We start from the raw sequence: 21499 nt of genomic DNA on the forward strand, positions 1-21499 counted from the left end.
ATGGTAAGAAGTATTCTATTTATTATTGTTTAGCTTCCGAATAACACCGTTATTACAATAATACATTCAGAGACTTGTGACATTCTAATGAAGGAAGGAAACTAAATGTCGGTCTAGCTTAAAAATACACGCATTGAGTTGTAGCCAGTGTTAAAAATTACAATACGTCTCTCACTGATTGAAACTTGAAAATAACACTTGAAAATGCCTTTCAGCATAAAAGTGTCCGACCCATGCTGTAAAGGTATTGTTAAGTGGACGGTCCTTGACTACATTTCCCATGATTCTGTGCGACATTAGCCACTGTGCTGGATGACAGCTATCCGGCGCCAACAGCGACAGACTCTCACAACGCAAGAGCCATGGCGGCCACGGGTGGAGGGAAAATCAGAAGCAGGAGATATCACATCGCCTCTAAGCCGTACGCCAAGAGTAAACAGGTAAACTTGTTTAAACTACTTGCACGTAGAACCCAGTGAAGCTGAGGAGACAAGGCCGCTCATTTCCTGCTAATGTTTTTGTTTAAGTTGGGAGACATTTTGTGGCCTACTTGTTTAGCGCTCGTGGCCTCCACGCGCTGTTAGCATTGGTGTCTCGCTCGTGCTAACGAGCTAGCACGCAGCCTTACCGCGGAGCCAATTTAGCTTCATCTGACAGCACAAACGACAGCACAATTCATTGAGTAGAGTGCATAAACCCATTCAACACAGGCGAAGCATAACGGCACCCGCGTCACTTTAACATACGACGTTGTTACCTTCTCGTAAAGTTAGCGGAAAGCAGTGAAGTGGAAAGCCGAGCAAGCTAACGGTAGCTAGCTAGGCTAACGCTAACCAGCAGCGCATTGTTGTCCTCGCCGCTCTAGTTTGGGGCAAGATAAGTCTTTGTTGGGGGGTGAGATGACGTGATTGTGTGCTGGGAATCGAAGTTTATCCACAGGCGTGCATTGCCGACCCGTGTTGAGATTGTGTCGCTCTTGTCGCCGCAGTGAAATTTTTGGAAGTTGGGCAGGCTAACGTTAGTCAAATCTCAGTTGCATTGCGCAGGAGGCATCGCTGTTAAAGAGCCCACATGGTTGGCATGAACAAGCTTGCTGCTGCTGCTGCTTCATCCAATATTATTATCACACAATCCCGAGTTTTCCTTTGACTACAATCTGCTAGTTGATGTCCTTTCCTTTGCTGGACATGAAATGTTTTAGTGAAGCGGTGTGAAAGCAATGGCCAATATGACAATAAGTGTTAATGCACTACCGGGGAAGTGGGATTGTTTCACGTGTGTGTGTTTATGTTTGACATTATGCAATCAACTGATTGACGTGGCTAGGTTCTTAATTAGTAGTGTCTTGTGGAACTGTATTGATAGATTTGAGTTGGAAGGGAAATAATAATACCGAGTGAGTTGTCTACACCGGCCAGCCACAACATTCTCAATGTAATAACATCCGATATAAATATTGCCTCTATGCAGACCGCTATACACACGTTTTCATTGATATTAACAATATGCCTGGAAGTCGTTTGACATTGCTTTTGTACTGGCTGTCATGCCATTGTGCATGCAATCTAATAAAGAATGTATTTGGAAGCATACATCGTGATCAGGGTTGGGTACATGTTATCTGAATTCATGCTGGTGTTTGTTTTTTTTTAAAAAAGGGAAATTTAGTCAAAAAAATCTTTTTATTCTTATGGGATTTTGTGACATGCGGCTTGAAATGAATAGTCATTAAAAAATGTCAACATTCTAACAAAATGATAACTAAGTAAGAAATTGACTAATACCAAATTACCAAACCCAAACATATTGTGGGCAAAATGTGGATAAGACGATTGGAGACTGTAAATTGAAATCATTTCATTTATTGATGCAATATATCACGGCACAATTTAGCCCAGTATTTGGGAAAAGGGTGTATCTTGTAGATGTGGTTGCTGATGTCATTCCAATGGTTTTATTATAACACGCTGTAAACAGACTGACACAAACTAGCATGCTCTGCTAAACTAAGCTAACCCAGCTAGCTTCCACACACTTCCAGTGACAACTAAGAGATTACATTTTTTTTCATTCACTTGGCCCGTGTTTCAGGTGGCTGCTTGGACTTGTTTAGTTCGGGAGGTGGAGATGAAGAGCACGCCACCAACAAGGCGCTCTCAGGGGAATATTTCCACACACAAATGTTTCTTCTCCTAGTGATGACAGCGTTTCATACCATACCTCACATTCCTTCACGTAAGACTTGTGTTTTCATGGAGCAAAACGAAATGCAGTGCAGAAGTGCAGCAGCCCGGTTTCATCCGTGCCACATTGTTGCTGCCAAGTCAGTTTACGTGCGTCCTGCGAAGCAAACAAGCAGCATGGTGTTTATTACACCGGCTGTTGATGAGTTAAGTGTGTATTTACACACAGGTCAAAGTGAACGTGTTAATTTCACAGGCACGGGGAGCTTATGTCCTTGTCCTGTTTATGAGCGGACTCGTGCAGCCAGTGGCGGCAATGTCGATCTGCGTGGAAGCGTGCACAGCCGCTGACCCACTTTCCTCCTTCTTAGCAAGCTAACGGTTTGTTTTGCATGAGGAAGACTTCTCCTTGGAAATGGTGTGGTGCCGATGCAAGCACATTGCTTGTCTTGGTGTTGTTTTTATTCATCAAATGCATAGCAACACCCAATATTGCAGAGTCTGCAGTTTAGCTCAGCGTTTGACTCTAGGAAGAACGTGTGTATGTGGTGGGAGGGTGCTTGGGTTATCAGCAATTTGCTGTGTGACTGATCACAGCTGCTCCTATGTTGAAGAAAATCATCTTTGAGACCCATTCGGAAAGTCTTTCAGGCCCAAGTACCACAGTGTGTACATGGAGGTGTGTAGCAGTACATGTATTTATAATGGAATATGCCAGTACAAGGGGTGTCACGAGACAGGACCGTTGGCCCCGAGGATGAGATGAGACAAGATTTGAAGAGAAGTACAGTCTAAAAATGGGTTTTGTTGTCTTAGGTTTTTGTTGTCTTACCTTCATTTCGGCTGTTGTTCTTTCAAAATAATTATCTGTCTGTCGTATCTTTATTGGTTGCTAATCCCTGAACGGAACTAATGAATGATCTTTTACCAACGAGACTCTGGGAACTCTCAACCTCCATCGAAGTAGGGCTGGGCGATATGCTGTGATGTGCTTAAAAGAAATATTGATATTTTTTTTGAAATATTGATATTCCTTTTAAGTACGATATGGAAAAACAAGCATACGGTTCAGATGGATATTGACTGAATTTGACGCACAGGTCTCATGTTTCAAGATGGCGCCGCCCGAGTACAAGCGAGTGAAGGCAGCTCCATGTCCTTTTTAGTGTTTAATAGTGCTTTATTTATACTTTTGTGTTATTTGTGGTGCCATAGCGACCCCTTAAGCAAGTGTGCAGGTATAGATGTTCATCTTATTATGTTTGTAGTTTGCCGTTTGCTCCATTGTTTACTACCCGGAGCAACCGTTAGCTTTGAGAATCACATTTGCTATGCGCAACGATTGTAGATCCCCGCGTATATATGAAGGAGGACAGGCTGCATAGCAGGAGTGAACAGCAAAAAAGAGGGTATAAAGGTTGCTGGATAAAGATGGTATCAACCATGTTTACTGTCTGTTGTCATGGAAACGTGAGATGGAAGTGCTAACGGCGCTAACCCAGCTACAGAGAGACTACCGTGAGTGCAGCATGATTGTACTGAAGATTGAACATTAACTTTTTCTATATTTATTTAAAGAGAATATACTATTTTATTTCAGGGGCTATTGTTTTATAATATTGTTGACAAATTAATAAAAAAAACTTTGCACGCATATTTGGCTTTGACTTTTGTCTAAACTCACTTTGTGGAAAAATATGGGGATATCTATGGTATATGGATATTCTACCTAAATATATGGGGATTGAGTTTTGGTCCATATGGCCCAGCCCTGCAGTATTATACTCGGCAACATAAGTAAAAGCTGTGGTTTTCTGTTTGCTAAATCATTGTTTTTTTACTGGCTGTATGTGATATTAACTCCCACATCCCCCGTTTCCAAAACAGTTCTAATACAACATTCATTTCAATATAATCCAGGGCTCGACAATAACGATGTACCGATGGCTCGGGGCAAGTTAAAATAAAATTCGGGCAAGTAAATCTAATCAGTGATATTCCCGTAGGGCAAGTGCACTTTGCCATACTGCCAAGAGTTTTTTTTAAAGCGGTTCTTGTTGGGTGTTGGTAAAACACGGACTGCGTAATTCCGGTGGTAATTTACAAAGCAATCCTTGCAATGGACCAATCAGAATCGTTTATTTAGACCGCGGTCCGTAATCCACAGTCCGCGTTTTACCCACACCCGTTGTTCGCGATCAACCAATCAGCGATCGTTTGACTACGAAAACATCCATCATGGCGTCGCTGCCAACATCGTCTAATTCTGAAGGAAACAGCAAAAAGTGATGCACCTCTATCGTTGCATGGTTTTTATTTCCAAGGCAGCATGAAAAACAACTTACTGGCCTGTTGCAGACTTAACTAACTAGCTGGGCGCACGGCAACCGAACTTCTCCTTTTTTCTCTCTCGTTCCTCTTCTTTGGTCCCAAAACGCCCGCTCCAAAACCGCGAGCTGAACATGACTGCCCCCCAGCGTCCATGCATGAAACTACAGCCCGGAATACAACACACACGCAACGCTACAGTATTATTTATTTTATTATTTTATTTATTTGAGATTCTCATTTGATGCCACAAAAAATTACATGATATCATTATGGCAGTCTTTTCATTTTACATGGGGCAAGTTCGGGCAAGTAGTTCTCACCTTAAGGATTCCCTATGGGCAAGTCATTTTGGTTTTTAATGTAGAGCCCTGTAATCTTTGTTTGCCTGCTTCATTCACACCAGTTAGACGCCCTCAAGAACTGTGTTCTGCATGTAGTCAGCTAGCATACAGTATAGTATGTACTGTATACAGCCCTAAAAATAACCACCGGTTACATTCTGCACAATGTCCAGTTAAGAAAGAAAAGGCTTGATTATCAATCATTCAACCAATTGGTCCTTCATTACCGAGTGAAATGATTGCTCCTTGTGAATTTATTATTTCTCTTTAAATAAGCAAAAATATGTTTTTCATGGGGGACAAGTGGTTAGCACACAGGCATCACAGCGAGGAGACCTGGGTTCAATTCCACCCTCAGCCATCTCTGTCTGCAGTTTGCATGTTCTCCCCGTGCATGCGTGGGTTTTCCTCCCCCATTCCAAAAACATGCTAGGTTAATTGGCCACTCCAAATTGTCCATAGGTATGAATGTGAGTGTGAATGGTTGTTTGTCTGTATGTGCCCTGGGATTGGCTGGCCACCAGTCCAGGGTGGACCCCACCTCTCGCCCGAAGACAGCTGGTATAGGCTCCAGCACCCCTACAACCCTCGTGAGGATAAGCGGTAGAAAATGAATGAATGAATGAAAGTGCTCTTTTGTGTTGAATACCGCCTAATTAGAAAGTAGATATTTAAGAAAGTTGTACATATTTTTTGCTTAAATTGAGTATTTTCAGGCATAAAAATGGCTACAAAACCTAAAATACAATACACAACATTGACGTTGATATGTAGTGTTTTACACTGGTCACATTGATTAGACAATAGCCACTGCAGGAAGTACTGGACATAAAAGGAAGTAACAAGAAACTCTCCCAATGCTAACGTATGAATCTATATTATGTCTTATTTAGTCCTTAAATATCTTATTTTCGCTTATGTCTACTATATGGGCAACATGATGGTGACTATGGGGTTGTTATTTTATATCTAGAGGTCTCAATAATGAAGAAGTTGGTAAATAGGTTTTTTTGATGAATCTAAAAAAAAATGAAAGTAGAATACGCTAAGTCAAATCTAGGATAGCTGCTATCTATCTACCCTGACTAAATATGCGACATATTGAGTCCCAAGATTTTGATTGACTGCCAGTTTTGGAGGGAATTTTGGGGTGTCAAAGTAGTTCAGAGAAGATGAAGCAAAGTTGATCGAGTACTCTTGCTAGTATCTGATCAAGCTAATATTGAAGATGAATGTACATGAATGTCTGTGTAAATTAAATGTAAACTTGTAAACCTGGTATTTTTACGGCGGCAGAGAAAATAACGCTGAGGGATTAGTGATGTCTGGTTTGTTCTGGTAGCCATCGTTGTGATGCTTTGAAGGCATATTGTTTCGAGAAGCCAAACTCTTTACTTACTAGCTGGAACTACTGGGCCCAGGACACCAAGTGGGGAGTGACTTCACCGCTTATGGGGGTGTCATACACCTTCGTGTCAACACGTCCCAACTATCCCTTTTAGGTTGAATTCCCATGTTTTGCAAGTTGCACTAGCACAACAAAGGCGTTGTTGTGATGTTGTGATGTTGTGTCTAGTGCCGTTAAGGAAGCTCAGCTTAATGTGGTGCGTATGCATTCATTATGCAAAAAATAGGTGATATTTTAAAACATTTTGAATACTATTAATAAATATAAAATAGAATTGGATGTAAAATATATTAATATCTGACATGTCAAAGTGCTTGTTTTTTTTAGTTTGTCACTTGCATCCTGTTTTCTCATCAGCAGCAGCAGCAGCAGTCAGGCCTGATCAGTCGAGTGACGGATACGGTAAAGAGCATCGTTCCTTCCTGGCTGCAGAAGTACTTCAAGAATGGAGATGCTCCAGAGGAAGAAGGAGGCGGTGGAGGGGGAGGACCGGGAGATGTGAGGGAGCATTGCCAGACTCCTCCTCTTCCTCCTAACGGCAATGAAGAAGGACCGCCTTCCCTGGATGGCCGCAGCACACCTGAGCCCAGCACGAGTAACACAGGTGAGCGTACGGCATTGTGGAAGGAACGCCGCTTCAATAAAACCCTCACGGACCCGTTTATGTCTTTCTCATGCAGAGCCCTCAAACAGCCGAGCGTCTCTCAACTTTCAGGACTATGTGCTGTCACGACCCCCCCTTAGCCGCTCCCACCTCCACTTCTCCCCGCTGGAGTCCTCGTCGCCCACCCTGGGGTCCCCCAGCGGGCTTGTCTCCCAGCCCTCCACGTCCTCGGCGCCGGGGCCCTTCTCCACCGGCTGCTCCTTAGTCAAAGAAATCAAAGATAACCTCTCGCAGCACGAGGACGACAACATCTCCACCACCAGCGGCTTCTCCTCGCGCGCCTCCGACAAAGGTAGGCTTTGATGGCGCTGATCCACGTGACTCGAGCCACCCCACCTCACTGAGTGCGTCTCTCCCGCAGATGTGCCCACTTCCAAAACAGCGTCGCTTCCGCAGCTTTGGTCGCCAGAGGTGGACAGGACCATCTCTGTGCCACAGCCCTCACAGTCCGGTCTGAAAAAGCCCGCCTTCAACCTGTCTGTCTTTGGCACTTCAGCCAATGTGAGTCTTTATCATGAAGTCCCAATTGAGCCTGTTATGATAATTAATAACAAATGGTTGTCTTACTATAAAAAGCAGGTGGGTAATTATGAGCCATCATGGACGTGTCTGCACCATCTATCAGTCTCTCTGTGCTACATAGGCTGGATGACAAGAGGGTTCACTCTGCATGTGTCTGTGCGCGTTGGCTCTATATGAAATGAACACAGACGAGAGTGAGCATCTTCTCAGCTATTAAGCCTCTTTGTGCCAGCAAGCAGGCCTACATCAGGGCTAGCAGTTAGCAAGCAGACTCCAAAATGAATGAAGGCCATAGCTTGTTAGCCCAATGCCACAGTTCCCTCCCTCCTCCCGACATCAGCACTTACTCTGTCTTTTGACAGGCAGAGTAAATATGGAACCACAGTGTTGTACGCTGTGGTTCCAGCTTGTAATGCACAAGAGACGGTGATGTGCAGGGTCTCGTTATATCGATATCTGTTAAACCGAATTACTACTTATTACGATACTATTTTCATTTCCCGGCAAATTTCTAGTCTTTTATGATATAATTAGCTCCGTTAGTATGATACACGGTTATTATGATAATCCGGTTACTAGGATGCCCTTTTCATCTCCCGCCAGCCAATTTGGTCTGCTTATATCGATAACAAAAGCAGCTTAAATCAATCTTTGCTTAAGGATTTCAATACCAAAAAAGAACACGGCGAACGGCTGCTTCCAGTCAACTTTATTTTTCACACTTCCACCACCAGAGTGCAGCACACACAGCGGAAAACACCCGTCCCTTGCGCCTACCCCTCCGGGTGGTAACACCTTCCCTATCGATAGTTCCGGGGTGAATTATGTCCCGGTAACCGGTAATCACTACAGCGTAAGTTTATTTTTATTTACTGTAGTACAAAATTTATTGTAGTACAAAAGCATGCTAGATACGCAATCCATGAACTCAAGGAGAAAATTACATGCCATATCAAAGATCCGCCCACTTTTAATGCAGTTCGGCACAGGATCGGATATATGGATAGTCCGGTTATATCGGTATTTTTTCCGACTCCCGAGAATATCGATATAACGAGACTTTACTGTACATGATTTTACACAACTCCAATCTCCTCCCTGCCATAGTGTGACAATACACTACATACCTGTGTGTGTGTGTGTGTGTGCAGGTTTAATGTAAGTGTTTGTTTCTTAACAGAGACCAACTATATCGTGTGGCGTCGCTGGGAGTAGATCCTGTTTTGCAAAGTGCTCTACAGTTTTTGTAAAAAAATAAAATAAAATAAAATAAGGCTAGAAAGCAGATGGTTAGAGCTCACATAGTAGTTGGTTCTTATTCTGCATTACACCTTGATAGTGTACTGTCTGTTTTATCCAGCTGTTGTGTTGATCTGTGTGAGTAGTCGTGGTGTGTGACGTGATTCCTATCTAATATGGTATGCCTCACACAGGTACACTATGCTTGACGACCAACTAGTGGCTCAGATGTGACACAATGATCTTTCACTGATAATCTTAACAATAATTGTTTTTTTTAAAAAGGTCAGTAATTAATAGTAGGGTTGGGTGATATTTTTTTTATATACCGGTATACCCGTATAGATTAGAAAATGACCTGTACCAGTATAAATGATAAAGCCAAGATGGCTGCATGCTACAGTGGATACATGAAATGAATCAAATGTTGTCATGGTGCGAAGGAACGTTCGTTACTCGGTGGACCTCCCGACAGAAACGAGTTGAAATGGTGACAAACGCTGGTGAAAGCTGGTTGAATCTCCTCATCCACAGCGTGAATAGAAGCTAGCAGAGTTTAGTTTAATTTCGGACACCAAGTAGTAGTAGTGAAACAATTATGAGAAGCACGTTTATTTTGAAACTAGCTCATCTTAGCTGTAAATAGTCTGCCTAAACAAAACAAGACTGTGATAAAAAAATATCTTCCATATGCAGGTTTGGAGCTTTTTATACAAGACTTTCAATCGTTTTATATCATCATATCTTGATACATGTTAAGGTCCATATTGCCCAACCCTAATTAATAGGACAATTATTGTGACAGGCCTAGTCCCAATGAAATGATGTTGTTGATTAGTACCGTCCACTGGTGAGTCACGCCCCCTCCCTGTCATCCCAGTCCACGCTAAACAGCACGGTGTTGAACAACAGCCATCTGGGAGACTCTCCCTTCTATCCCGGCAAGACCACGTACGGCGGAGCCGCCGCCAAGAGCTGTCGCACCCGTCCCGGAACGCCTTATCAGGTCAGCATGCGGCTCTTGGCAGAGTGGGATTGTAGCTAACGTGAATGGAGAGGATGTGTGTTTTTATTAATATCACATATGACTGTACGGTCTCTACTATAACAGGACACTAAACGAAGTGCTGTGATTCTAGGCCCCGGTGAGGAGACAAATTAAAGCCAAACCCGCTGGAGCGCAGCCCTGCGGGGTGACCAGCGCCACCGCCAGGCGCATCCTGCAGTCTTTGGAGCGCATGTCAAGTCCTCTGGCAGTAAGTTGGCCACCTTTTTGTAGGGATATCTCTAATGTACTTGGCAGGGGAGGACGTCTCATTGGCTGGTTTTGTCGTCCACAGGATGCCAAGAGGATCCCTGCGGCAGCATCCCCTCGCTCCACAGTAAGCCTTCCACTTGCTTTCTCATGCAACTCTCACTTGAAATACAGTCTTTCCAAAATGCTCATTTGCTGAAAATGTCCTTCTAGTCACTGGATGATACCAATCTTGATGTGTCACATTTCCAGTCCAAAAAGAAAAGGGTAAGTATACTCTTGCATGCATATTAGGAGGAAAAAGTTTTCATCTTACAAGAAGGACATTGTCATGTCACAAGGAACAATAATGTCATTTATTAGAATCAAGTTAATATTAAGAAGACTTTTTAAGGTGTAATATTATGAGAAACAAGCAAAGTTGCATTTGCTGAAATCGGGTGATGGCAAAATGTTCCCAGGACAAGGTGAGAATATTATACAGTAGGAATAGTCATCATTCGGAGAAAACAAATGTCAAGAAGAAAGCTGAAATATTTGGAGTGCAAAGAACAGCAGCTGAATTGGAAGAAACAGCTGTGATTTTATGGGCAAGCTGGGATTGGGTGGATGAGAGACGTCTCTAAGGCCCTGGATGCTGTGGGCGTGTCTTGGGTGACAGGACATCGGGGGCGGTGCTTCTATATTGGCAGACCGGGGGTGTGTTAAAGCTATGGTGGGTCCCGGCAACACCTGGCAGGCATTCCCAGCTGTGACAGCTGCGGCTCTCCAAACAGTGGAGACCCAGCCCATACAAGGCACGGCAGTGTTTCATACAGCTGTCGAGTGTACAGTCCATACAATGGAAGCCATTCACAGACCATTGTGGCTCTTCATGTTTTCCTTAGCTGGATTCCAACCTCCCACCGGTGCAGAAGCTCGTTGTTCCTGCTGCACTTCCATCCTCGGCAAATCGCGCCGTCTCCTTCAGGCCTAGCCTGACCCCAGGTGGGCTTAGCCGAACCCTGGACCGGACCCCAAGAAACACGGTGAGATCTTTGACACGGCATTCATGGAGCCACAATATTCCCAGTAGTGCTGATTGTGTTTCTTGGAAATACCCAGCCTCTCAGACAATCGCCGCTACTACCTGATAGAAGGCCCGGCCCCTCCCAAAGCACAGCGGGCTCCAGTGGGGGCCCGGCCTACCCCATGTCCAGCACACCTGCAGCGTCCAGCAGTTCTGGGGGCGGCAAGATGAAGCGAGAGAGGACCAGCACAAGGCCATCCTCCAAGCGCATGGAAGATGATGAGGTGATACATCCGTCCCTGGTTCATGTCTGTTGATTCCTTCCAGACCCGATGAATCAATGAATGAGTCGATGTTAAGAAATTTAATCTTTTCCTAGTTGGAGCAGACAAAGCCTGTTTATGACTTGGAAATATATGAAATATCTTTAATATTATTGGAGCCCTGTAGACGTTCGGGACAGTAGGGTTGGGCGGTCAACCAGGATATTTATATATCAGGATATTTATTTTATTTTATATTTAGCTTATATCAGGATATTTTGGGGATGCAGAGTCTTGTATAATAAGCTCCAAAGCTTAAGCCATGTCATGAAATAGGCACGTGTATTTATTGGTGACAATCTGGCTAACCGTTCTAATGGATGTCAGCCGCTACAGACATTGCTACTGAACCTTCACCCAACTGTAACGCCTGTGGCTGTCATGAAGGAAGATGTAGTCACCCATGCCATTCCACCTGCACATGGAAGACACTCTTGTTTACACAGTTAGACGGTTAAATGTTGCTTTTATTTTGATGGCCGGTAGTATGTCCTCTGTGAGCTGATAATATCTGTACGACGAAGAATGAACCTCCTCTGTCTTCACTCAGAACCCACACACTGTCGCTGCATTGTGAAACACCCCTTACATTAAAGCGGTGAAGATATACTCCTCCAGCCCAAGTCACGCATGCTAAACCAAGCTAACCCCACTAGCTGCCATTCACTCTCTGAGGTGCCGACAACCTTCACCGGCGTTTATCGCCATTTCAGCCTGTTTAGTTGGGTAGGAGGCCGTTCAGTGTTTATAGTGCGAGTGCTCCGTCCCTACACGAATGACAGCGTTTCATTCATCTTATGTAGCAAAGACCACCGTGGGGCACAACAGGTAAAAGTCATGTTCTTACCATTGGAAGACTCTATACCAGTGTACCAGCATAAAACAAATATTACACATCTATAGATACTTTGTTGATCTCACAAGATATTCACATTTCCAGCAGCTCTGCAATGAAAGTCATAAACTTAATCACAAAACACAAGACGCAAGAGACATGAAAAATAAGTAAATACAATAAATAAATATTCCGCAGATCATGTCAAATTTGTATTGCAATAATACATAATATTTCATATAGTCATGTTTACACTCCTGTTATTCTTTGTTTACACCGGATTGCACAACCATTATGCTGCAGTGATGGCCGCTGGCTTGCAAGCTAACCAGTCAGCCTTCAATTTATTTCTTTAAATGGTTTTATACTTACCACTTCCACACAGAATAGGAGGAGGAGGGCCTTTTTTTCCACTGGGCATGCATGGCTGGCTACATGGAATGCATGTAATAAAGATGTAGCAATGTCGCATTATGGTCACTAGGAGGCAGTAATGCTACATACTGTATCACCTGAACTAACAATAGACCACAGCCTCCCAGCCAACAGCCATCATTTATTTAGTGCAGTATTGCCAGGAACGACTCTATGTTCTTGGGAATCAGCAGATGTCCTGTACTTCTGACATTAGGTGGCTGAAGTACCAGACCTTCCAAGCATTTCACTCCCCATCAGCACGTCTGCCTTGCCTGCCTTCAGCTTCTCCTCCCCCCAGCCGGCCCTGGCTACCAGCTCCGCCTCCTCCTCCGCCTGCATCGCTTCCGGCATTGCCGTCACTCTGGTCAGTGGTGCAACATTTCCAATTGGCTACCAAGTGCAATCCTTGAATACTGTTTTTGCCCGCTCAGGAGACAAGTGCGTCACCCCCGTGTGTACCCTTTACCTTCTCCTCCCCCATCGTCAAAGCAATTCCTACTAGTCCTCCAGTCTTCTCCCCTACGGTAAGTGGTTTGTGCGTGTCTCTTTGGAAGACTTGGGCTGACATGAAATGTGGAGAAGTGTTGAGCTTGTGTGTTCTGTACTCTGTCCAGGCTGGATTCACATTCAGCGCCCCTGTAGCCAAGCTAGGTCCCTCCCTGTCCAATGGGAAGCTGGCCACGCCCATAGTGACGGCAGGTGAACAACCTTCCCTTTGTTGCTTAGCAGCTTCATGCCTCTTTATGTGTTTTCAACGTCCTTGTGTGTGTTTGCAGTCAAATCGCCAAGCACAGAAGACTTTGAAGGACCTTTCAAACCAGCTAAGACACTGAAGCAAGGCAGCGTGCTGGACCTCCTCAAAGCTCCTGGTCAGAAGCACTGACACGGCAATGTTTCCCCCACCTGACACCTTCATCAATGCCTTCTCTCTTCTCTTCAGGCTTTGCTTCCATGCCTGCACAAAAGTCATCCAGCTTTGATGACTCTTTCCAGAAGACCTCCTCACAGTCCATTGCCACCACCACTACCACCTCCTCCTCCCCCCCAGCAGGCCTTAGTGACTTATTCAAAGCCCCCGCAGGGTGGAGCTGTGACACGTGTTTTGTGCAAAACAAGCCCACTGATACAAAATGCGTTTGCTGCACGGTGGCTCGGCCCAGCTCCTCATCCTCGTGCAAAGCAGTAAGCGTCCCCTCCTCAGCCCAGAAGAGCAGCCCAGCAAACAGCACCTCCTCCAAGCCCACAGGAACCTGGTTGTGCGACACCTGTCTCGTCATCAACAAGGCCGACGCCGTCAAGTGCGTGGCCTGCGAGACAGCCAAGCCCGGAACGGGGCTCAAGCCGCCAGCTTCCTTTTCGGCCTTCTCTGCTCCCAAGACCCTCCCCAGTCCCTCAGTGACCGCCCCCACCCTGCCGTTAGCTGTTGGAGAGCTGAAAAAGCCTGAGGGACCATGGGAGTGTGACGTGTGTTGGGTTCAGAACAAGGCAGAGGATACAAAATGTATAGCCTGCACAAGCGCTAAACCAGGTACACAAAGCATCACAACACACCTGCAGGCCTCTGTCCTGATGACTGCTCACCTTCAAACTTTTTCCACCACAGGAGCGCCAGCAGGAACCTCATCTGCAGCCACCGGTGCACCGTCGTTTGGCTTTGGGGACAAGTTCAAGAAGCCAGAGAACGCTTGGGATTGTGACGTGTGTCAGCTGCAGAACAAGGCTGCTGATGTCACCTGCGTCGCCTGTCAGGGAGCCAAACCTGGAGCTCAGATGGAGCCCAAAGGTAACAGACCAGCTCCTGGCACAAACACACACCATCCAAACTCACCCCATTCATACAGATGCCAAGTGCCAGGAATGTACATGTGGCACTTTTGCATCTTAAGGAGGTTCCAAGTAGAGATTCAAAATGCAAAAGAAGAAATGTGAGCGGGACAAAAGCAGGCAGCATTGGAGTGAAATAGGCCGTTCATCAGGTGATCAAAGTTAAAGACCATAGGTCAAAAAAGGCTAAAATAGATACCAGTGTTCCCAGGAGGCCAGTGGGAATGTTGCTCCAGGTGCTGAAGATGGCTTCACTGTCTGGAACTCCATCCCCAAATGTTCCCCATTGGATTTAGATGAGGGGAAGACGCAGGACGGTCCAAAAGAGTGACACCATTCCTCTGGAAGAAGTCGTTTTGTCAAGTGTTTGAAAGCCAGTCGTGACCACACAGACCAGGGCCTTCAGTCATCAGCAACATCTTTACATAGCCATCCACCGTTTGACGCCCCTGCGCCACATGAAGCTGTGTTGTTGCATTGAAGATTGATGATGGTTGGAAGCATCTCGGGTGGCATGTTTTTGTCATTCCACCGTTCCATGTCCCGTGTTTGTTGCTCTCCTGCTCATTCCAAACCTTGAAGGAGACCAGGCCATTTAAGATGGCAGATGGCATCAGATGGCACCAGTGACCTCCTTAGATTTAACAGTGCTACATGTACGTTCTTCAGCTGCTCTTCACATTGTGATCACGAGAGACAGTAGCAGTTTGTAGGCTACATCCAAACACATGATCCAGATAACAGCCATATGTCAGTGTGCCGCCATGCTGTTATGTAAAATGACTTCTTGTTTCTTGTTCTTCCTCTTCCTCTGCAGGATTTACGTTTGGCACATCGAATGTTACCTCTCTATCCGGATCTGGAGGGATTAAGTTCGGGGTGGCAACGTCGCAATCCTCCTCGTTCTCGGCGGGTGGATTCAAGTTTGGTATCCCGTTTGGAAGCGTCCCACCAGAAAGTGCATCTAAAGACACTAGCAGCTCCTTGGGGTTCAAGTTCAGTGGGCCGTCAGAGGGTTTTAAGTTTGGGGTTTCTTCTGCTGATGAGAAGAAGTCGGAGCAACCCGCCACAGCATCCCAGATGAAGTTTGGAAGCATGTTTGGAACTGGATCACCTGGCACGGAAAGCATCTCCTCCAAGAGCACCTTCAGCTTTGGTCTCACAAAGCCTGAAGAGAAAGCACCAGCCGCGACCACACCCTCTGTTACGGTTGCACCGCCTGCTTCCTCTTCCTCTACGGCCTCAGCCAATGACGGCACATCCACAAGCACCGCCACCGGGTCTGTGTTTAGAAGGCTGGGGGAGGCCGCCCCGGCCACCTCCACGACATTTGGATCGTTAACCGCTGAGACAAAGCCGCCCGCTCCCGCGTTGCCATTCGTGAAGCCCGAGGAGAAGGAGGAAGCACCAGCCACCTCCACACCATCCAGCTTCCTGTTCGGTGGCACCAGCAAAGATGCAGAGACCGCGCCAGCCACCTTGGGGGGCTTTTTCTTCAGCAAGCCGAGCGTTCCGGCGGAGCAGGCACAGCCCACGTTCGCGTTTGGCAAACCAGCTGATAAGAGCGACGGTTTGAATTCGGAGGCTCCCAAGCCCGCTTTTACTTTTGGACAAGCGGCCACAGGTACACACCTTTCTCTCTCTCCTCTGCCCCCTGCTGGCACCATCACATGACTGAGCGTATCTCTCTCCTCCCTGACAGACTCCGATGCTCCAAAAGCTGCCTTCTCTTTCCTGACCACCAAGCCTCCCAGCACCTCATCAGGCCCCGGCCCCACCCCCAGCCTGTTCGGCGTCAGCGTCATCACCCAAGCGGCACCCGCTCCTGCCGCAGCCCCCAGCACTTTCATGTTCGGTCAGCCCGCCGCGGGCGCCAGCGACGCTCCCCCGGCCAAAGCCTTCGTCTTTGGACAGAACCAGGACAGCCAACTGCCAGTTACCTCCACCCCGGTCCCCTCGCAGCCGTTTGTTTTTGGTGCCGGAGCCAGCACCGCGCCTCCCGCGGCTCCTCCCGCGGCTCCTTCCATCACTTTTGGAGGGTCGACGCCCACTGCTGCCCCCCCTGCAGGTCTGTGTCCGAGCATCATTCCTCATCTTGTCCACATGTTGAGTCGCTAACGTCCTGTCCGTTCTCAGCCCCCAACCCCTTCCTCGTCAGCTTGTCAACCCCCCCGAAGTTTGGTGCCAGTCAGGCTCCGGCATTTGGGTCATCTTTTGCTTCCCAGTTCCCGTCCGCCACTTCCCACACGCCAATGTTTGGAGCCAAGCCTGCCGACGCCCCCGTCTTTGGTCAGCAGGCCAACCCCACCCCTGCCTTTGGCGCCGCTGCCAACTCTGCACAAGGTGAGTACTAATCGCATCCGTTCCCCCTCCCGTACTTGGATTTCACCTGGGGACGGGTGACCTTGTACTCATCAGGTGCGGGCTTTCAGTTCGGAGGAGCCGGTGCGTTCGGGTCCTCAAACAGCACAGGAGTTTTCACTTTTGGGGCCGGAGCAGCGGCATCTCCCGCCCCGGCTGCCAGCCCCGCCCTCGCACCACAGTCGGGAGCACCTGGAAGCGGATTCAACTTTTCGCAGCCTCTGGCCTTTAATATCGGGTATGTATCCTCTCCTTCGTCCATGTTGATGTAGGTATCGGCCCCGCCCCTCCATCATCCATGCGGATGTAGGTATTGGCCCCGCCCCTCCATCATCCATGCCAATCTAGGTATTGGCCCCGCCCCTCCATTTTCCGTGCTGATATAAGTATTAGCCTCCTCCATCGGCATGTTGTTGCTCGTCATGCTGACTCAGCACTTGGCTCTCTACAACAACATTGGTTGTGTTGCTGTTGTTCCTAAATGGGCGTGTGGTCAAAGGAGCATACTTTTATCATGACTAAAGTGTAAGAAAGAATGTCTTTACGCTTTCCTCCACCCATGGGCTGTGTCCACTTCAGGCCCCTCCCTCTGTGAATGTAGCGTATGGGGGGTGTGGTGACGATGTGGTGGTGACGATGTGGTGGTGACGATGTGGTGGTGACGTGTTCCTTCCAGGTCATCCAAGTCCTTCACCCCTTCTCCCGCTGGACAAACAATCGGTGGACGCAAGATCAAGACGGCTGTACGGCGCCGTAGAACGTAGACGTGCTTTGTGTGACATGACGTGCGGACAGCGAAATGACCTTTGGAGGAAGGTCCGCGACTCTGTTTGTTTTTGTACCCCCACCCACAGGGGTCAGGTGGGTCTGTGGGTGTTCTCCTGCTGCCGACTGAACAAAAGACACCGACAGCCTGCCCTGAACGCCACCAGCGGACATCTTTGTTTCCAACACCGGCGCGTGTCTGCCAGACTCCAGGCATGGCCACCCCGCCCCCCCACCCCCTCAGCTTTGTTTGTAATGAAAGGAGACGTGCTACGGTGAATAGCTGGTGCAGACTTTGTAGAGCCGTGGCGTGCAGAGCGTCCGTACGCCACGCTGGATGTACACTGATACCCCCCCACCCCACCCCCATGTACAGACTTGAGGTGTGTTTGTATACGTATGCGAGTTGTTAGCAAGCAAATGAATGTTTGGAAAGGAAAGGAGGGGAGGAAGGAAGGAAAGGAGGGACTTTGTATATGCATCCTTTTCATCTTCCATGTTTGACATGTGTGCTTTGCTCCACCTTCTTTTTCACTCTTCTTGCCCTCTCGTTTCTTTCCGACCTCACGCTCGCCCTTTATCTCTCTCTCTTTATCTCTCTCTCTCTCTCTCGGCCTTTGAATATGATACAAACGTGTAAATAGTGTTTTTTTTATCTGTGAAGTTGATTTTGTGAGTGTGTGCGTTACCAGCTCTGTTGAGCCTTTTTTTTCTCTAGAGTTGTCAGAGTCCCTATATTCAAAGTTGCCCCAATCCATTTAATAGGAGCTAACATGCAAATTGGAGAGCCTTTGCTGACTAAAGGCCAATTTGGCTCACTGATCCACTTTTGTTTGGACCAAAAGCAGTATTGTACAAAGTATTAAGTATATATTTTTCTATGGCGTGATTAAATGGACCAGGGTGACTTTGGATGATAAGGAAGTTGAGTTTCATTTTAAAGCCATGACGATGATGACTATAATGATGATTAGCGGATGAGTGATAAAAGTTCCAAACCATGGTTCATTACCATCAATAAAAGTATCCAATGAAAGCTTGTCTTCTTGTGCAGCATCTTCACGCTAGTCCTAAATGTTGAAGTTCTATTCTGCGGGTGAACATCACATTACATTCACTCCTTCTAGGCCATGTGGAAGTGGTGCACTTTCAGCTTCTTTGGTTTCCCTCGCTCAGGTTCAAACATAAGAAAAATAAATTGGAGGCTATCTAGCTAACTAGGTAGCTTGCTCATGCTTAACGCGGCGGCTGTCCTGTGTCTTTGCAAAGATTCTGTAGCCTCTGCAGAAGTGTTATATAAGTGATTTTTCCCCCCCTTATGCCATGCAAGCAACCCTTTTTACATTTGAGATCCAAGGAGCTGTCCTGATGCTGACGTGCGAGTTCAGTGTTATGTCCATATAGTGGGTAATTGGAGTGTAAAGGTGACTATAGGGGTGCTATTTCAGGTCTACAGGACTCTGATAACAGTTTGAAAAACAGCATATTTAGAAGGATTTCTGTGCTGCAACTATCCAAATCCAAAATGGCTAACCTATCAACGATGTGCAATACCACTGATTTCGTTTCCGATCCGATCCCGAGTAAAATTGAGGCTGATATCAGTGATACCAATCCAATATCGATTCCTTGTGCAACAAATACAATAAAAATACAATAAAACTGTTAATTTATTGATTAGATACATTCTAATTGTACAAAATGTATAACTTTTATTGAAAAATAAATACATGAACGGAAAAGAGGAAGTCATATTTGTGAAAGAATAAAAATACACGAATTATTAAGGATAAAAAGTTTCTACACAATTAAGTTGATCATTTCAACAGGCAAACATTACCTCAAGTGACTCCCAAAAGTATCCAGATTTTCATTTGAGAATATCGACCCAGACCTCATCACTTATCACGGCCGGGTATGGAACCAGTGAACCGCGGTAAACGAGTACGGTATTTGCCGTTGATGTTATCAGAGAGCACGCGGCATCTTACCGTACCAATATGGCGCCCATGCGCACGCGCTCCGTCGAGCCTCGTGTGCCGCTGAACCATCGGACAATTAACTCAAGCGCTTTGCTGTTCCTTTTGTAACTTTGATATTTTTACACAAACACGTGGCTCGTCGGGTCATTAAGATTCCATTCAATACAAATTTGGTCCAATTTGAAGCTAATTCATTTGTTAAATGGATACATTTAGCCGAGCCGAGGACGCGGCTACTTCCTTTTAACCTGCGCTACCTGTCATGACCGCCGTGACTGTGTTCGTGTGGCGGAGATCTTGGCGGGTCAGATTTATTGTAGCAACCACCCCTAGCAACGCCGAGTCGGCCGGGCGGGGGGTCTTCGTGAAGGAACGCAGAAACTTGCGTGTTCGAGACAACATGGGATGTGTCAGCTCCAGCGCCACGGTGGTCCGCCCGCTACGACCCCCCAGCAACGCAGCGCAGGTAGGACGCTCTCTTCAAGCCACTGCTGCTCGTCTGCCATGTATCCCACCCGGCACCTGCACGTCCAACGGACCCAATATAGCATCATTTTTCACCTAATTCTGTATTATTTATATCAGACTTTTCATGTGCTGTTGCCACGGCAACCGTCCTCATGCGTGTTCTCAGGACCAAACAGGAAGTAAAAGCGCACGTAGCAACTCGGCTGTGTCAAAGGTCACGGAGGACAGCGGCGTGGAGGTGGCGCCGTTGGACAACGGGGCAGCGTTACCCGGGGAAGTGCAAGGGAAGCCACCCCCGCCCTTGGGAGGCGGAGGCCTACTGCAGCAGGAGCATCCCACCTCCAGCGAGATCCTGGAAGAGCTGCAGAGCGAAGGAATCATCCAAGTCAGCCCCCGCAGGGCGACCCCCGCCGGGGAGGCCTACACCGTCATGGTGGGTACCTGTCGTCTCTCCCTGTCCTTTCCCCAGCCGCCTTCCTCTCGAAGACTAGCATGTTGGTGTCTATTTGTTAGCTTGATAAGCTCGTGAACTCTGCCTAGCAACAAGTGGACATGCCAGGAAAGACATATTTTGTACTTTTACATTCATACCACATCACATATATGACATATTTTCATAACCCACTCACTATTATTTTCATGAATTTATGTGGTTTTTTTTTGATGAAATGTATTTGTAAGTTTGATTTATTTTTGATGTCTTTTATGATGGATTTATTGGATTGTTCATGTATTTTATTTCTGTTTATTGATGACGTATTTATGTATTTTATAGATGTTTCATGCATTTGATTGGATGAATATGATTCTGCTTAATGTGTGTGTGCCTGTCAGCTGGGTGACAGCGAGGGGGTCAAACGGCGGCCCCCGGCCAGGCTGCAGTCCCTGAGGGTCAAGCGTCTCCCCAGCAGAGAGGAGATGGAGGAGAAGATGATGCTGGCCGACAAGAGACGAAAGGTTGGAGACCACCTGACCTTCTTCTTGTCCTTCGTCCTCCTCAATGTCCTCCTTGTCTCAGCGGAGGGAAGATGAGCTGACGGCACGTCTGAAGTCGGCCCGTGTACGCCGACCCGCCGCTGTTGGTGCGGAGGAGGAGGATGGAGAACCTGGAGAGCCTCAGCAGGGAGAAGATGCTGGAGATGAGAAGGTGATGAATGCAGCTTCAGGAGAGCTGGAGAGCAACCCCAGCTTCCAACGAGGGGGAGGAAGAGGAGAAGGAGGCCAAGAGGAGGTGTCTGGGCACCCAGATGCAGTGAAGGCCCCAAAGTGATTGTTAGTTTTGACACTTCAAGTTCTTTTCAAAGTCCAGGAGAAAGATCGCAGGGTTTTCCATCTACCTGGCGTGTCATTTTTATAATGACCGCTGGGCGTCACTGTTTACCCAAACTAAGCTAGCAAGACCCTCTCGATCGTGAGCTAACTTATTAGCTTGTCTGTGTATTCTTCGTTTCTATTATATATGTCGACATCGTTAGCTAGGCAGCTAGGGAGTATTTGGGACACAGTGGGAGAGAAAAACCTCGAGAATAAATGGAGAATTTATCCATACATCCATTTTCTGTACCGCTGCCC

General features: G+C 46.8%; 2 protein-coding genes across 2 annotated transcripts; both read left to right on the top strand.

The window, feature by feature from the left end:
• The first annotated feature begins 267 nt into the window (after positions 1-267).
• Positions 268-18513, top strand: nup153 (nucleoporin 153). The gene is made up of 21 exons (XM_078792211.1): positions 268-440; positions 6621-6867; positions 6944-7219; positions 7289-7428; positions 9569-9694; positions 9828-9944; positions 10029-10070; positions 10157-10210; positions 10831-10971; positions 11048-11236; positions 12742-12891; positions 12959-13051; positions 13142-13226; positions 13304-13396; positions 13468-14055; positions 14131-14310; positions 15169-15975; positions 16054-16419; positions 16488-16694; positions 16770-16950; positions 17389-18513. The coding sequence occupies exons 1-21, from the start codon at positions 363-365 to the stop codon at positions 17474-17476; spliced, it is 4248 nt and encodes a 1415-aa protein (XP_078648337.1). The 5' UTR covers positions 268-362; the 3' UTR covers positions 17477-18513.
• Positions 18514-19617: 1104 nt separating this feature from the next.
• On the top strand, positions 19618-21458 carry stmnd1 (stathmin domain containing 1). The gene is made up of 4 exons (XM_058047648.2): positions 19618-19925; positions 20094-20360; positions 20762-20884; positions 20946-21458. Exons 1-4 carry the CDS (start codon positions 19722-19724, stop codon positions 21195-21197), a joined length of 846 nt encoding a protein of 281 aa, XP_057903631.2. The 5' UTR covers positions 19618-19721; the 3' UTR covers positions 21198-21458.
• Positions 21459-21499: the final 41 nt, after the last annotated feature.

Source organism: Doryrhamphus excisus, linkage group LG7 (assembly GCF_037039965.1).
Source record: "Doryrhamphus excisus strain RoL-2023G ecotype Guam linkage group LG7, RoL_Dexc_Guam_v1.1, whole genome shotgun sequence".
Lineage (NCBI taxonomy): Eukaryota > Metazoa > Chordata > Actinopteri > Syngnathiformes > Syngnathidae > Doryrhamphus > Doryrhamphus excisus.

Coding starts and splice junctions, on each gene's coding strand:
- nup153 (XM_078792211.1), top strand. CDS start 363: ATGGCGGCCACGGGTGGAGGGAAAATCAGAAGCAGGAGATATCACATC. Junction 9,945..10,028: donor GCATGTCAAGTCCTCTGGCA/GTAAGTTGGCCA, acceptor TGTCGTCCACAG/GATGCCAAGAGGATCCCTGC. Junction 11,237..12,741: donor AGCGCATGGAAGATGATGAG/GTGATACATCCG, acceptor TTCTGACATTAG/GTGGCTGAAGTACCAGACCT.
- stmnd1 (XM_058047648.2), top strand. CDS start 19,722: ATGACCGCCGTGACTGTGTTCGTGTGGCGGAGATCTTGGCGGGTCAGA. Junction 19,926..20,093: donor CCCCCAGCAACGCAGCGCAG/GTAGGACGCTCT, acceptor GCGTGTTCTCAG/GACCAAACAGGAAGTAAAAG. Junction 20,361..20,761: donor GGGAGGCCTACACCGTCATG/GTGGGTACCTGT, acceptor TGTGCCTGTCAG/CTGGGTGACAGCGAGGGGGT.